This window comes from Schistocerca nitens, chromosome 1 (assembly GCF_023898315.1).
Source record: "Schistocerca nitens isolate TAMUIC-IGC-003100 chromosome 1, iqSchNite1.1, whole genome shotgun sequence".
Classification (NCBI taxonomy): domain Eukaryota; kingdom Metazoa; phylum Arthropoda; class Insecta; order Orthoptera; family Acrididae; genus Schistocerca; species Schistocerca nitens.
In genome coordinates, this window is record NC_064614.1 from 354,326,676 (window position 1) to 354,341,237 (window position 14,562).

General features: G+C 39.0%; 1 protein-coding gene across 1 annotated transcript in view; it reads left to right on the forward strand.

Annotated features, from left to right (window-relative positions):
• Positions 1–14,562, forward strand: part of LOC126247999 (protocadherin-like wing polarity protein stan) — a 368,259-nt gene that overhangs the window by 173,179 nt on the left and 180,518 nt on the right. The window contains exons 17-20 of the mRNA XM_049948622.1: positions 221–385; positions 3,637–3,791; positions 6,472–6,638; positions 11,613–11,882. Coding sequence (XP_049804579.1) covers positions 221–385; positions 3,637–3,791; positions 6,472–6,638; positions 11,613–11,882 — 757 coding nt within the window. The remainder of the gene's footprint in view (positions 1–220; positions 386–3,636; positions 3,792–6,471; positions 6,639–11,612; positions 11,883–14,562) is intronic.

The window sequence follows — 14,562 nt, forward strand, 5'->3', positions numbered from 1 at the left end:
ATTCTCTATGCAATGCATTGAAATAATATCCATGAAAACATGTCAATACATACCTACAGCTGCTGAAGATAATTACTGTGAATTATTAAAATAATTGCTGTGAATTATTGTATAATTCAGACCAAAAATGTCATTCGTATTCATATTTTCACACAATCACTTTTCAGTTTTATGTGATTTATAGTACAGATATTAATTTGCTTAATTGATTTGGTTCCAGGTGTGCTATTTTCACAGAGACATGCTACAGATTTTTGGACCTTACTGGGCCACTTCAAATTGGTGGCTTACCATCTCTGCCAACACATTTTCAAGTAAACAGCAAAGATTTTATTGGATGTATTAGTGATCTATACATTGATCATAAGTTTATTGATCTTAATGGGTAAGTGTAGAAATTGTGTTGTTGGAAGGTGGTCTTTTTAGAGGACATGTAGTTATAATGTTTGGAAAAAGTGTGCTTAGTTTTTGCATTTTCTGTTTTTGAAGAATTTGTACTTACTTATTGTTTGCATATTTAAGTAACAAGTGCTCCAACATTTGCTTAGAGTTTTTAATTAGAACAGAAAATTATCTGTCTTTCCTTCCTAGCTTGATGAGCGATGACTAATGCTAATGTTGATGCATACTGTGTGAATTGTGTTGTTTGTGATTATATGCCATTTTATGCTACAATACTTTGTTGCGTAAATGTGGTCATGCTGTCATGATATATAGCTTATCTCCCAAGAGATTTTTCTGCCAATCTGTCAACACTTCAGTGCAGTTGTAACTATCCTCTTGCTGGTAACATTGGAACACGGAATCCCAATAGCCTTCAGTGCCACAATTTCAAACTGTGGAGTATTAACTCCTGTTGCCTACAGATATTTGACTATGTCACCATTTTGTAATTGCATCAACATATTGAATTTTTTTCACTTCTCCATATTTTCTTGAATGTCTCTACACCGGCATACTTGAAAATTTCACTTGGTGTGTTGTCATTCTCCCACAGCTCTGTAGTTCCTCATCTCCTTAACAGCTACACTCACTTCTTCAGTGTTGGTTGCCCTTCATCACTTCTGATACCGGCTTGTTGCATCTGTTCCTGTTCTTGTTCTTGAAATTTCAGGACTCCCCCAAAGTTCAACAGTTCTTAAAAATATTTTTCCCATCTTTCTGTGATTTTAGTTTCCTCTCTGATTAACTTTCCTTTTTATCCCTGCATATTGTTGTCTGAATCTGCCATCCTTGTTTTATCTCTTTTATTCCCTTAAACATTCTTCTAACAGCCTTTTCACTTTTATATTCCTCGACATCATTCCATCAGTTTTTTTCAAATTTGCATTTTGTGTGTGTGTGTGTGTGTGTGTGTGTGTGTGTGTGTCAGTAACTAAGCTGGCAAAATGTACATTATTGGAATGAATTTGCCATGGATATCATGAGGCATTGCAATGTAAGTATGCTAAAACATAATGATCTTTTTGTTTCATAAACATTTCATCAACTCAATTTCTGTTATTTCTGCAGTCACCATGACCCTAGTACATATCTGCATATGGACCAGATAGTGTTCCTCCATCTGATGATGAGTTTGCAGTAGCTTGAAAACTGGTTAACAGTGCAATAAATCATATTAAAACCAACAAAAAAGGCTGGTTACATATTATACTCTCATACATTTCTAATAATAATATACTCATTAAGCAGTGGCAGGAGAACACACACACACACACACACACACACACACACACACACCAAAAGGTTTAACTTTTACAATCATTCGGAGCTACTGGCTTGTTCTTCTGGCAGAAGAGTTGAAGGAGAAGGAATAGATGTGAAGGAAAAGGACTGGAGGGGCTTAGGGAAAGGGGTACAGTTCAGAAAAGAATTGTTGGGAGCTGCACTGGACAAGATTTGAGAACCTGCAGACACAAGAATGGAAGATAGGATAATATACAGACAGAGATTACTACTAAAACATTGTGCATGAGTTAATAAAAGTGAAAATCCAAGTACATAGTCTGTAACAGTGGTGGAATGGGGGGACAGTGAAAAATAGACGGGTCAGAAAATGAAAGATGTACAAAACTAAAGTGGAGTGAAGAAAGGAGTAGTTATTGTGAAGAAAAGCTAAGATGGAAGGAATTAACATAAATTAAGGCCAGGTGGGTGGCAATAACTAAGGACATGTTGTAGTGCTAGTTCCCACCTTGCAGAGTTCTGAGAGTGGGGGAAGAGTCCAGATGGCTCGTGTGGTGAAACAGGCACTGAGGTCATGATTGTAATGTTGCAGAACATGCCCTGCAACAAGATATTGTATGTTGCCAGTAGACACCCTCTGCCTATGCCCATTCATCCTGATTGATAACTGGGTGGTAGTAATGGCCCAGGAAATCTGCTTTCCTGGGCCATCACATCCAATCCTGGTACTGCTGATCCCTCCATAAAAACAACTTCAGAGCACACCACTTGTCACTCAGTATTATCCTGGTCTGGAATGTGTTAATCATCTACTTTGACAAGGCCACGACTTCCTAAAGTCATGCCCAGAAATGAGAGCCATTCTGTCTAAGATTTTGCCCACTACACCAGGAATAACTGTTCATCACCCTCCCAATCTCCGCAGTATCCTTGCACCCCTGTGACCATCCCCACTTCAAGAATTGCCGTGTGCACCCTCCTACCACCACCTATTCCACCCAACTGGCAAAACATATACTATCAAAGAGAGAGCCATCTGTGTCGTGACACATCACATTCCACCTGTTATGTAAACATTATTCAGCCTTTTACATCGGCATGACTACCACCCAGATATTAATCAGGATGAATGGGCATAGGCAGAGGGTGTCTACCGGCAACCCACAATATCCTGCCAGTCTCTCAAAACTCTGCAGGTGGGAACTAGATCTACATCATGTCCTTGGTTCTTGCCACCCACCTGTCCGTCATTTACATTAATTCCTTCCATCTCAGTATTTCTTCACAGTAACTACTTCTTTCTTCACTCCATTTTAGTTTTGCACATGTTTCATTTTTTTATCTGTTTGTTTTTTGCCACCAATATTACATACAATGCACTTCGTTTTTCACACTTATTAGCTCATGCACGATGTTTTAGTAGTAATCTCTGTCTTGCATATTACCCTGTCTTCCACTTTTAAGTTTTCAGGTTCTCAGATCTCATCCAGTGCAGTCCCCAACAATCAGTCTTTCCTTCTCATCCCATCCTGTAAGTCTCCTCTGACCTGGGGTTCTAGGTGACTTTTCTGAGCTATAACCCTTTCCCTAAACCTCTCCAGTCCTTTTCCTTCACCCCTTTTCCTTCCCCTTAAATGCTTCTGTCGGAGGAAGGAGCCATTGGCTCGAAAAGCTTATAAAAGTTAAACGTTTTTGTGTGTGTTCTCGTGCTGCCGCTTGGTGAGTAGATTTTTTATCTATCCATTTACACAATAAATGAAATTGTTATATACATCCCACGTGCCATTACTTTGAGCGTTGTATAAATTTAGATACTTTGGATCAGTGTAGAGCATGTTTCCTTTTTTTATTCTCCTCATCAACCACTTTATTGAAGTATTATTTTGTCCTATTTAGAGAACTCAGTAATTACAAAAATAATGTAGTAAGCAAGTGTCTTTTGTTATACAGCTATGTTGCAGAAAATGGAACAATAGCTGGTTGTCCAGAAAAACGGTTTTTCTGTCAGTCCAATCCATGTAATCATGGAGGGAAATGTGTGGAAGGATGGGGAACTTATCTGTGTGAATGCAGTGAAGGGTGGAGTGACAAAGACTGTAGTCGAGGTAAGACCATTTAAGTATGAAACCATCTTTTCAAAATTACATGAGCTGTCATAAACTTTACCTTTCTTTTGACTCATTTGATATGATTTTGTACATGTTACTTTCCAGTGTAAATTTATTCATTTCTGCTGACATATTCATAGCATTATGGTCAATATTCTCACAAAAATCTGTTATTTTTATGTAATTAAAGCTTAAAAAAGTCATTAAATATCAAGTTTGGGTCACATGATCAAAAACACACACTGTTATTGGCTGATTCTCTGGTGATGTTACAGACTAGGCACTATACGTGTGTTAAGGAGTGTTAGCTGAAGCTACAAAGTTTTTATGTACTTCTCTGCAAACAATTTAGCTATTTAGTGATGGAGAAATCAATTACAACCTTTAAGTAACAGTAGAAAGGAATTTTGTGAACGCTGATAGTGGAAACGTTGCGAAAGTTTATGTGTTTATACTCCACCTGTTTAGAGTAGTGATATGTACAACAATGGACATTCTACGTGCTGTTTCCTGAGCCAGTTCCATAGTTCTTGTTTGATCATAGCCTTGGAGATTGTCAGGACAGGTTCTGCTCCAATAAATGAAGTCGTTGCCCCCATCCAGTCCCATCTGTCGGCTTGTTCATTGCCACAGATCCCTGAGTGGCCAGGGATCCACACTAGGTTTACCCTATTGCTTCCCCATAGCTCCACCAGAGCCCTGTGGCAATCTGCGACAATCTTAGATTTTGTTGCAGGAGCTGCCAGTGATTTTAGGGCTGCCTGGCTGTCTGAATAGATGTAGATGCTACGGTCCTTGTAGCACCTACGCATATTCTCTGCCACACATGCCCTGATTACAGTAATTTCAGCTTGGAATGCAGAGGCCAGTTTTCCTAGAGAGATGATGCCCTACAGTCTTGGCTGAACCCCGTACACCCCTGCCCCAATGCTTTGGTCTGATTTCGACCCATCGGTGAACCAAACAGTGTCCCGCGTACTGTTTTTTCCCACTGCTCCCTGCTTCCAATTATTATATTCTAAGGCTTGTTGAAGCAGTTGGGAGCTGTTATAAAGTCGGCAGGCATTTCCCAGCCGTTCCTATGTTTACCTCACTCACTATGTTAGTGTGTGAGTATGGATATCCCAATAAGATCCAGTTTTTGCCTGTTTTAAGTCTGTATGCCTCAGCTGGTGTAGTGGAGGCATGTCCAGCATGGCTTCCATACCATCAGTTGGTGTGCTGCTAATTCCGCCTGTTGTGGCTAAGCTGGTCAGTCTCTGCACCTTAGCAAGCTCCGTAGCTGCAACCCACTGTTCTACCTTCTTCCACCACACTACGGCCCCATAGAAAATTCTAGGTCTAACCACTGTGGTGTATATCCTGTGCATATCTCTGGGGCTTAGGCCCCAGTAGCACCGTCTGACGAAACAGTGTGTCGACTTCTTCTGTGACGGCTTCAGAAAACTTGTTCATTGTTGGCAGAAATGTATACAATTGGCTGGTGATTATGTGGAAAAAGTGAATATTAGTAATTAAAGATCACATTCTAAGGATTATTTGTGCATTTGATTTATTAAAATATTCCCATCCCAACCCAATTAACGAAGGTGGAGGCATTACTTTTCATTCGGCCCTTGTAAGATAATGAAACTGTGAAAATTTAAACAGTAAGGATCCTAGCTGGACAGTAGGAAGATAAAAACATTGTTTCTAATAAAGTAAAAAGTGCATGGTCACATTAACTAAAAAATATCTTTTTGAATGTGATGTGTGCGAACACCAATTGCAAATGCAAGTGCATGTAAACAGGAAACAAAACACAATAATATTCTGTTTCTAATTGGCTTGAAGAAGCTTTGTAATTATGATTTTGTTTTCATGTGAGAGGACTGTCGAGTTGTTTTACAAATAAATTAAAAATGTTGTTTCGAGTTAGATTCGAACCAGCGATCTATGGACCTCATCTTATAAAATTTGACAGTCTATCCCTCTAACAACTGACCTACTAAATAATTAAGGTGCAGATGGGTAAAACGACAATTTTCACTAGGTGTTTAATTTTGTTGAATGATGCTATCCTTCAATGTAACAGCCAACTTCACAGTGTAACACATTTTTAATTAAGTTAGTAAACTTGTGTGTCAACATGGCAGAAATTTGTCTGTACAGTGCAACCACATTTTATGCATCTTATTCTCTGGAACAACCAAAAACAAATTTTTAGGAGTTTTTATAGATGTATTTGTATAATATGGTACTACATGCTATTTGTAACCCATTTTCCAAAATGTAAATTCCAAAACAAGACATCACTGAGAATTAGCATTATGACAGCAGGAGCAGGCGTCTCAGGCATCGCGTAACTTGAATGGAGCATTTTAGAGGACTTTCAAATTATTTGAATTTTGTTTCCATTTTTATAAAAGAATATTGAAATTCGAGAGGAAAAAAGCATGTTAGGAGCATAAAATGATATAATTAAGCATTTAAGACAATTTCCAGAAAACAGTCAAGTGTACATATTGTGGCTACAAATAAAGAAATTTACTCATGTATTAATAATTTGAGATATCCATGTAGAAAACTAAATATTAATTAAAGTTTTTGTCTTACCAGTTCATGCTATTGAGTGATGTCAGTTGCTTTTCCATATTGATAACAGTATTGTACATGCTATTCGTGGCACTTTTTGCAGCTGTGAAACCACCTTGGCGATTTCAAGGTGACGGAATTATTTCATTCAATCCTCTGCTCCGTCCCATACAGCTCCCCTGGCTCAATGCTCTATCAGTCCGAACCTTACAGGAAGATGCTTTCATTATGAGCATTCAGATTGGGCAGAACAACTCTGCATTGCTAAGTGTAAGTACAGTTCAATGGTCTGTTCTGTTTTTTAGGTTGGTCACTGTTATATGTGAATTATGTGAATTCAGAAATTGTTAATGCTTCTTTTTCAACTTTTATGATGTGAAGAATGTGGGTTGTTGTTACTTTCCTAAAATCTCTATTTCCAGAAACAATTATCAAATAATATTTGTAAGTTATGCTTAAACAGGAACCTGTTAGACATACATATGTAAGAGTCAGTAAGTGTTGAAACACAGAGCTGACATGAACACTATATTAGGCATATAAGAGCTAGCAGGAGGGGAAGTATTTGAATTAGAAGATAAGTGAAATCATTTAAACATAAATATTTTGATGCACTGTTGGAAAGGGCAGAGTGTGCTGGGATGCATATAGATCTTTGGGAAATACAGTATAATAGCCAAGGCCTGCAGGTCTAGTGGTAAAGCGCATTCCTGGGAACTGAAAGCACACAGAACGAATCCTCGTTGATCCACAGAATATTTTAGTTCACCTGTAACCTAGTCTTCACCTCTTCGTGATGCAAAAATTCACCAGGACTGACTCATGATTAACATTCACCATTAAACTCTATGTCATCTTTTCCCAATATGATTGCTATGGTGGGAGGGAGTGCAAATTGCTGACATGGCATCCAGTTGAAGAACTTACAACGGGCGGTTGAATCACATGGAATTTCAAATAATAATTCTATTTTAGTAATCAGTGAACTGAGAATATTTGTAATATGGATAGACTTGTTTTTCTCTCTAAATGGCAACAGATGGAATTGTAGAAGCTGTAAAATAGTTTTTCAGATTGAGTTTAAGTTAACTTTTCTGCTCCTTTTCTACTTTCCTCTTTTACTGTTTCCTTTCCTGTTAATTTATTTATTTTCTCTCCTTCTGAACCATATTTCCTGCACTTAGTTTTTTCACTCTTCTTTTTACCTCATTTCCATTTATCTGTAACTGTATTTCTGCACTCTCTGCTAGCTCTTAGTTACATAGTTTTCAAGGCTAATCTGGTGCCAACAACCCAATTTTCCTCTCATCCTGTTCAGTAAGGCTCACTGGGATTCTGGGTGGCTTTTCTTGTGGTTTGTTAAGGTTTAAGATTCTCACTTTCCTCCATCTTTTCCTCTATCCTGCCAGAAGACAGTGTGCCTGATTCCAGAAGTTACATACACTGATCAGCCAGAACCTTATGACCACCGACCTACTACCAGTATAAACCCATCCAGGTGATAGCAGCGTCACCTGACGAGGAATGACTGTAGTCAAACAAACACACAGTACATGTAGCATCAGTGAGTGTGCTGTCCATGTGTAGAACTGGGAATCTATCTGAGTCTGTCTAAGGGGAGATTGTGATGGCCCAGACACTTGGCACAAACATTTTGGAAACTGCACGATTTGCTGGGTGTTCAACGAGTGTTGTGGGGAATATCTTAAACACATAGCGAAACCCAGGTGAAACCATGTCCAGACGTCGTGGGGTTGGGCGGCCACCCTTCATTACAGATGTTGTGTGTCATAGGCTGAGCAAACTGGTAAAACAGCACAGGCAGCAAACTGTGGTGGAACTAACGTCAGACTTTAACGCTGGGCAGAGTACAAGTGTACCTGAAGACACAATGCACCGAACACTCCCAGTGATGGGCCTCTGCAGCCCACGACCCATTTATGTACTAATGTTAACACCATGACATCAGCAGCTATGACTGAAGTGGGTACATGACCATCGGCACTAGACATTGGTGCAGTGGTGGACCGTTGTGGGTCTGATGAATCCCAACACCTTCTTCATCAAGCCGATGGGAAGGCACAGTTTCATTGTTTTCCCGGGGAACAACTCCGTGACTCCTTTACTGCCGGGCAGAGATAAGCTGGTGACTGCTCCATTATGCTCTGGGGAAAATTCATGTGCTCATCCATGGGTCCAGTGGAGCTCTTGCCAGGCATTGTGATGAGCCAAGAGTATTGTACACTAGTTGCAGACTGTGCAAACTCTTCAACCTTTCATGACAGTAATGTTTCCTCACGACAGTGTCATTTTCAACAAGATAATATGCCATGTCACAAGACTAGGAGTGTGATGGAGTGGTCCGGGGAACACAGTGGCGAGTTCCAGTTGATTTGCTGGACCCCAGCTTGCCAGATCTGAATCCATTGAACACATCTGGGATGTGATTGAATGTGGCATCAGAGCTCATCCCCCCTCCCCCCCCCCCTCCTCACCCCCCAGAATTTACAGGAATAAGGTGATTTGTGTGTGCAGATGTGATGCCAGCTCCCTCCAGTGACCTGCCAAGCCCTCACTGCTTCCATGCCACGATGCATCGCTGCTATCTGTGCCAAAGGTGGACATTTCAGCCGTTAAGTAGGAGGGCATAATGTTCTGGCTAATCAGTATATTTTTCATATTTCTACATGTTTCCATTTGCTGCTGTTTAGTAATTGTATTTCATTGTATGTAGCAAATATAGATGATTTGACACAACTTTTTCTACAGTTTCTTATGCGTATTTGAAAATGTCATTGCTGGGCTTAAGCAATTAATTTTTATGTGGTTGAATAGTATGTAGCTAACCGAAAATGATAGCTAATATGGACTATTGATGAAGAGAGATTATGGTTCTTTTGGAGTCAGTCTTGTATTTTTGCTAGTCTTACATTCATTTATGTACACACAGTTGTAACTGTCTCTAGGGTTCATACTCTGTTCCATCTATTATGAGACTGCTTTACCGGTACTTCAATTTTGTGGATTTTTTAATTTGGCATCATTGATTGAAGGTAATTTTGTTAGATGTCCTTGACTAGCTTCAATAGAATTTTGTTAAATGATTGTAATATTATTTTTGAGTGTCAAACTCAAAATTTTCATCATTATCTTATACAGGGCAAGTAATTATACTTTATCTTGTATAGTCAAATACATTCATATGATTTACTGATCTCAACTAAATTGAAGAAGGCCAGAAGATTATATTACTACTACTATTTAAATTAAGACACACATTGGCATGGGAATAGGAATTTTATTTTCAAGCATGCAAATTAAGTATTCCAAGGAGAGAAAAGGGGGAGATTTCAGCTGGTTCAGTTAATGTAGAATGACAAACTCACTGATTTGATAGTAATAACTTTTGTTATGGTGGTGTCAGATGCTACTCTCTCTGGGACATATTGGTAAATATTTACAATGCAGTAGTCATAATGTTTTGACAGTGAATGTTTACCTTCTCTAACACTGCACCATTATTGCATGCCATTACTATTGTTCTAAACTTGTTTATGTTGTAGTTGTTTACTAGAGTGCATGGAGTACATAACTTTGTGTTAAAGAATGGACAATTTATTTAAAAATTTATCGAATTCACTTAGAGATAGGTACTGTAACCTTGTCTTCAGGAAGTGGGATGCCCAGAACAGTTGAGAGACAGACAAAAATGTCATCAATGTGTGGCCATATTGTCTGTAGTTGCTTTACAATATCAGAGGGTATTTTTGTTAAAACTACAGGACATGCCTGTTTCACACACCAGACGTGTTTCACGTTGTTGAAATAAAGCATCACCAGTGATCTGTAATTAAAGATATTTACAATTTGATGTGTTTTGTAGATAAAAAAAAGTCCATTAATAAATTGTTGGTTTTTACTTATGGTTATTTTCTGCTTGTATTTTTTGCCTAATCAAGAAATGCCATCTGTTAGCATGGTTTTGGCTCCTTTCTTCGTTAGGCACTGATAATTGTGGTCTAATTTTACACTGCTTTGCAGAACTGTTTGTTTTTGATGTTGAATACAGCACAATTTCGCACATTGTTGTTCACCATTTATATAAAGAAGACCCACAACAAGTGACACTATCTTAATACATCCTCAAACCATCCACAGAACCAGAAATGGGTCACAATCAGATCCATGTTAAAAATACTGAACAGGATCCCCCTAAACACTTCTGATTACCAAAAAGAGCTGGCCACTATAAAACAAATTGCACTAAAATGGATACAAAGAAACACTGGTAGGCAAACTAAAAAAAAAAAAACCCGTAACCATACCATATCAACACATACAAACTGCACAATCCCAAAAAAGGTCTGCAATGACCTTCCATCATAAATTCACACATAAAATAGGTAACATATTTAAAAAAATCAGGGCATAAACATTGCTTACAAAACAAACAACTCAATACAAAAACACATCCCAAAACTGAAATTAAAACTAGACAGATACCAATAATTTGGTATCTATCAGCTCAGTTGCAGAGACTGTGAAAAATAATGCATTGGAATGATTGGCAGGACGTTTGGCACAAGATATAAAGAACACAACAGATCATGGAAATATGGTGAAAACCATTCAACATTTGCAGACCATCGTGTACAGGAATATCGCAGACCAACCACAGTTGAAAAAGATATGAACATCTTAAGAATCAGTAGAGATAGATACCTCATTCCTTTCCAACAAAACTTTCACGTACAAAAAGCATTTGTACAAAATAGACAATTTCTCAATGGCAAAACAAATATTGAAAACCAGACATTACATAAACAGTCGTGTATGAAAGTGTGCCATATTAAATTTTGAATGCATAATTCTGCAAAGCAGATTAAATTAGACCACAACTATCAGTGCCTCATAAAGAAAGGAACTAAAAACCAAACACAAAATTACCATAAGTGAAACCAACAACTTTTTAACGAACTGTTTTTTGATCTAAAAAATGAATCCAATTGTAAATGTCTTTAATTACAGACTACTGATGATGCTATACTTCAATAAAGTGAAATGCGTCTGGTGAGAAAAATTGTAATTGTAATGATGAAACAAAAATACCCTCAGACACACAAAAAATTATGTGACAGTGCTTCTAGCTTCTGGAGCCACAGTTTCCTTATTCATGGAGAGTAGAGGAAATAGTTCATCTTTGTGTACAGTACTTGTTAAACAGAAAATATTTTTATGTCTCAGATTTCAGAAGGATTTGTACACTACAGCTATAATGGAGAGAAGGTTGTGCTTCCAAATGGTTATGTGAGTGATGGGAAATGGCATCATGTGGAAATAAAATGGATGAGTGGTGAAGTATGGATTAACTTGGACTATGGGCAGAGAGAGACAACAGTGCCAGTCAGCAGTAAAATTCAAGGACTCTATGTTAATCGAATACAAATTGGAGGACCTGATTTGTCATTCGGGAGTCTGACAACAGATTTGGCATATTTTGAAGGGTGCATACAGGTAATTAAAATTTGGCTGATTATAATGTTATAATATAATCTTTAAAGCATGATCTTTTTCAGGGGCTGCTGTTCACCAGATTTCTGGTTCATGTTACCTCCATTATAGCTGTTTCACTTTCTATATTGTGTGCAGTAAACATATCTACTTGCTGTCATCTACAAACGCTGTTGATAGGTCAATAAAATAAAGCTGACCTCTATCTAAAGATGGAGTGAGGTGACAGTGTGGTGGGACACTGAACTTGTATTCATGAGGAAGGCAGCCAAGATAGGTTTACCATGATTTACTTCAATCACTTAAGGTAAATTCCAGGAGAGTCCCTTTGAAAGGGGCACAGCCAATTTCCTCCTCCATTGGGGGCTTGTATTCACACATTAATGTCACCTTCAACAATTTGATCTAAATCCTGATTTTCCACCCTTTTCTATCTGAAGGACACCTCAGTGCTTTACCAGCCATATATATATATATATATATATATATATTCATACAGGTACTATCCGAACTCCGGAGATGGGAACTTGCCCTTCAGTATATCCTCTCTTCTCGTTATCCGCCAGGCCTCAATCTCCGCTAATTTCAAGTTGCCGCCACTCATACCTCACCTGTCTCTCAACAACTTCTTTGCCTCTACTCTTCCACCTCGACTGACATCTCTGCCCAAACTCTTTGTCTTTAAATATGTCTGCTTGTGTCTGTATGTGTGGATGGATATGTGTGTGTGTGCGAGTGTATACCTGTCCTTTTTTCCCCCTAAGGTAAGTCTTTCCGCTCCCGGGATTGGAATGACTCCTTACCCTCTCCCTTAAAACCCACATCCTTTCATCTTTCCCTCTCCTTCCCTCTTTCCTGACGAAGCAACCGTTGGTTGCGAAAGCTAGAATTTTGTGTGTATATTTGTGTTTTTTTGTGTGTCTATCGACCTGCCAGCGCTTTTGTTTGGTAAGTCCCATCATCTTTCTTTTTAGATATATTTTTTCCACGTGGAATGTTTCCCTCTGTTATATTTATATATATATATATATATATATATATATATATATATATATATATATATATGTGTGTGTGTGTGTAGATGATGTGAATTACCAAATGAAAGTGCTGGCAGGTCGACAGACACACAAACAAACACAAACATACACACAAAATTCAAGCTTTCGCAACAAACTGTTGCCTCATCAGGAAAGAGGGGAAGGAGAGGGAAAGACGAAAGGATGTGGGTTTTAAGGGAGAGGATAAGGAGTCATTCCAATCCCGGGAGCGGAAAGACTTACCTTAGGGGGAAAAAAGGACGGGTATACACTCGCACACACACACATATCCAACCACACATATACAGACACAAGCAGACATATTTAAAGACAAAAAGTTTGGGCAGAGATGTCAGTCGAGGCAGAAGTGCAGTGGCAAAGATGTTGTTGAATGACAGGTGAGGTATGAGTGGCGGCAACTTGAAATTAGCGGAGATTGAGGCCTCGTGGATAACGGGAAGAGAGGATATACTGAAGAGCAAGTTCCCATCTCCGGAGTTCGGATAGGTTGGTGTTAGTGGGAAGTATCCAGATAACCCGGACGGTGTAACACTGTGCCAAGATGTGCTGGCCGTGCACCAAGGCATGTTTAGCCACAGGGTGATCCTCATTACCAACAAACACTGTCTGCCTGTGTCCAACTGTCCATTCGCATGAATGGACACAGGCAGACAGTGTTTGTTGGTAATGAGGATCACCCTGTGGCTAAACATGCCTTGGTGCACGGCCAGCACATCTTGGCACAGTGTTACACCGTCCGGGTTATCTGGATACTTCCCACCAACACCAACCTATCCGAACTCCGGAGATGGGAACTCGCTCTTCAATATATTCTCTCTTCCCGTTACCCACCAGGCCTCAATCTCCGCTAATTTCAAGTTGCCGCCACTCATACCTCACCTGTCATTCAACAACATCTTTGCCTCTGCACTTCCGCCTCGACTGACATCTCTGCCCAAACTCTTTGTCTTTAAATATGTCTGCTTCTGAGATGTCTGCTTGTGTCTGTATATGTGTGGATGGATATGTGTGTGTGTGCGCGAGTGTATACCCGTCCTTTTTTCCCCCTAAGGTAAGTCATTCCGCTCCCGGGATTGGAATGACTCCTTACCTTCTCCCTTAAAACCCACATCCTTTCGTCTTTCCCTCTCCTTCCCTCTTTCCTGATGAGGCAACAGTTTGTTGCGAAAGCTTGAATTTTGTGTGTATGTTTGTGTTCGTTTGTGTGTCTGTCGACCTGCCAGCACTTTCATTTGGTAAGTCACATCATCTTTGTTTATATATATATATATATATATATATATATATATATATATATATATATATATATATATATATATATATATATATATATATGATGAGACTTACCAAACAAAAGCGCTGGCAGGTCGATAGACACACAAACAAACACAAATATACACACAAAATTCAAGCTTTCGCAACAAACTGTTGCCTCATCAGGAAAGAGGGAAGGAGAGGGAAAGACGAAAGGATGTGGGTTTTAAGGGAGAGGGTAAGGAGTCATTCCAATCCCGGGAGCGGAAAGACTTACCTTAGGGGGAAAAAAGGACAGGTATACACTCGCACCTGTGCGAGTGCGAGTGCGAGTGTATACCTGTCCTTTTTTCCCCCTAAGGTAAGTCTTT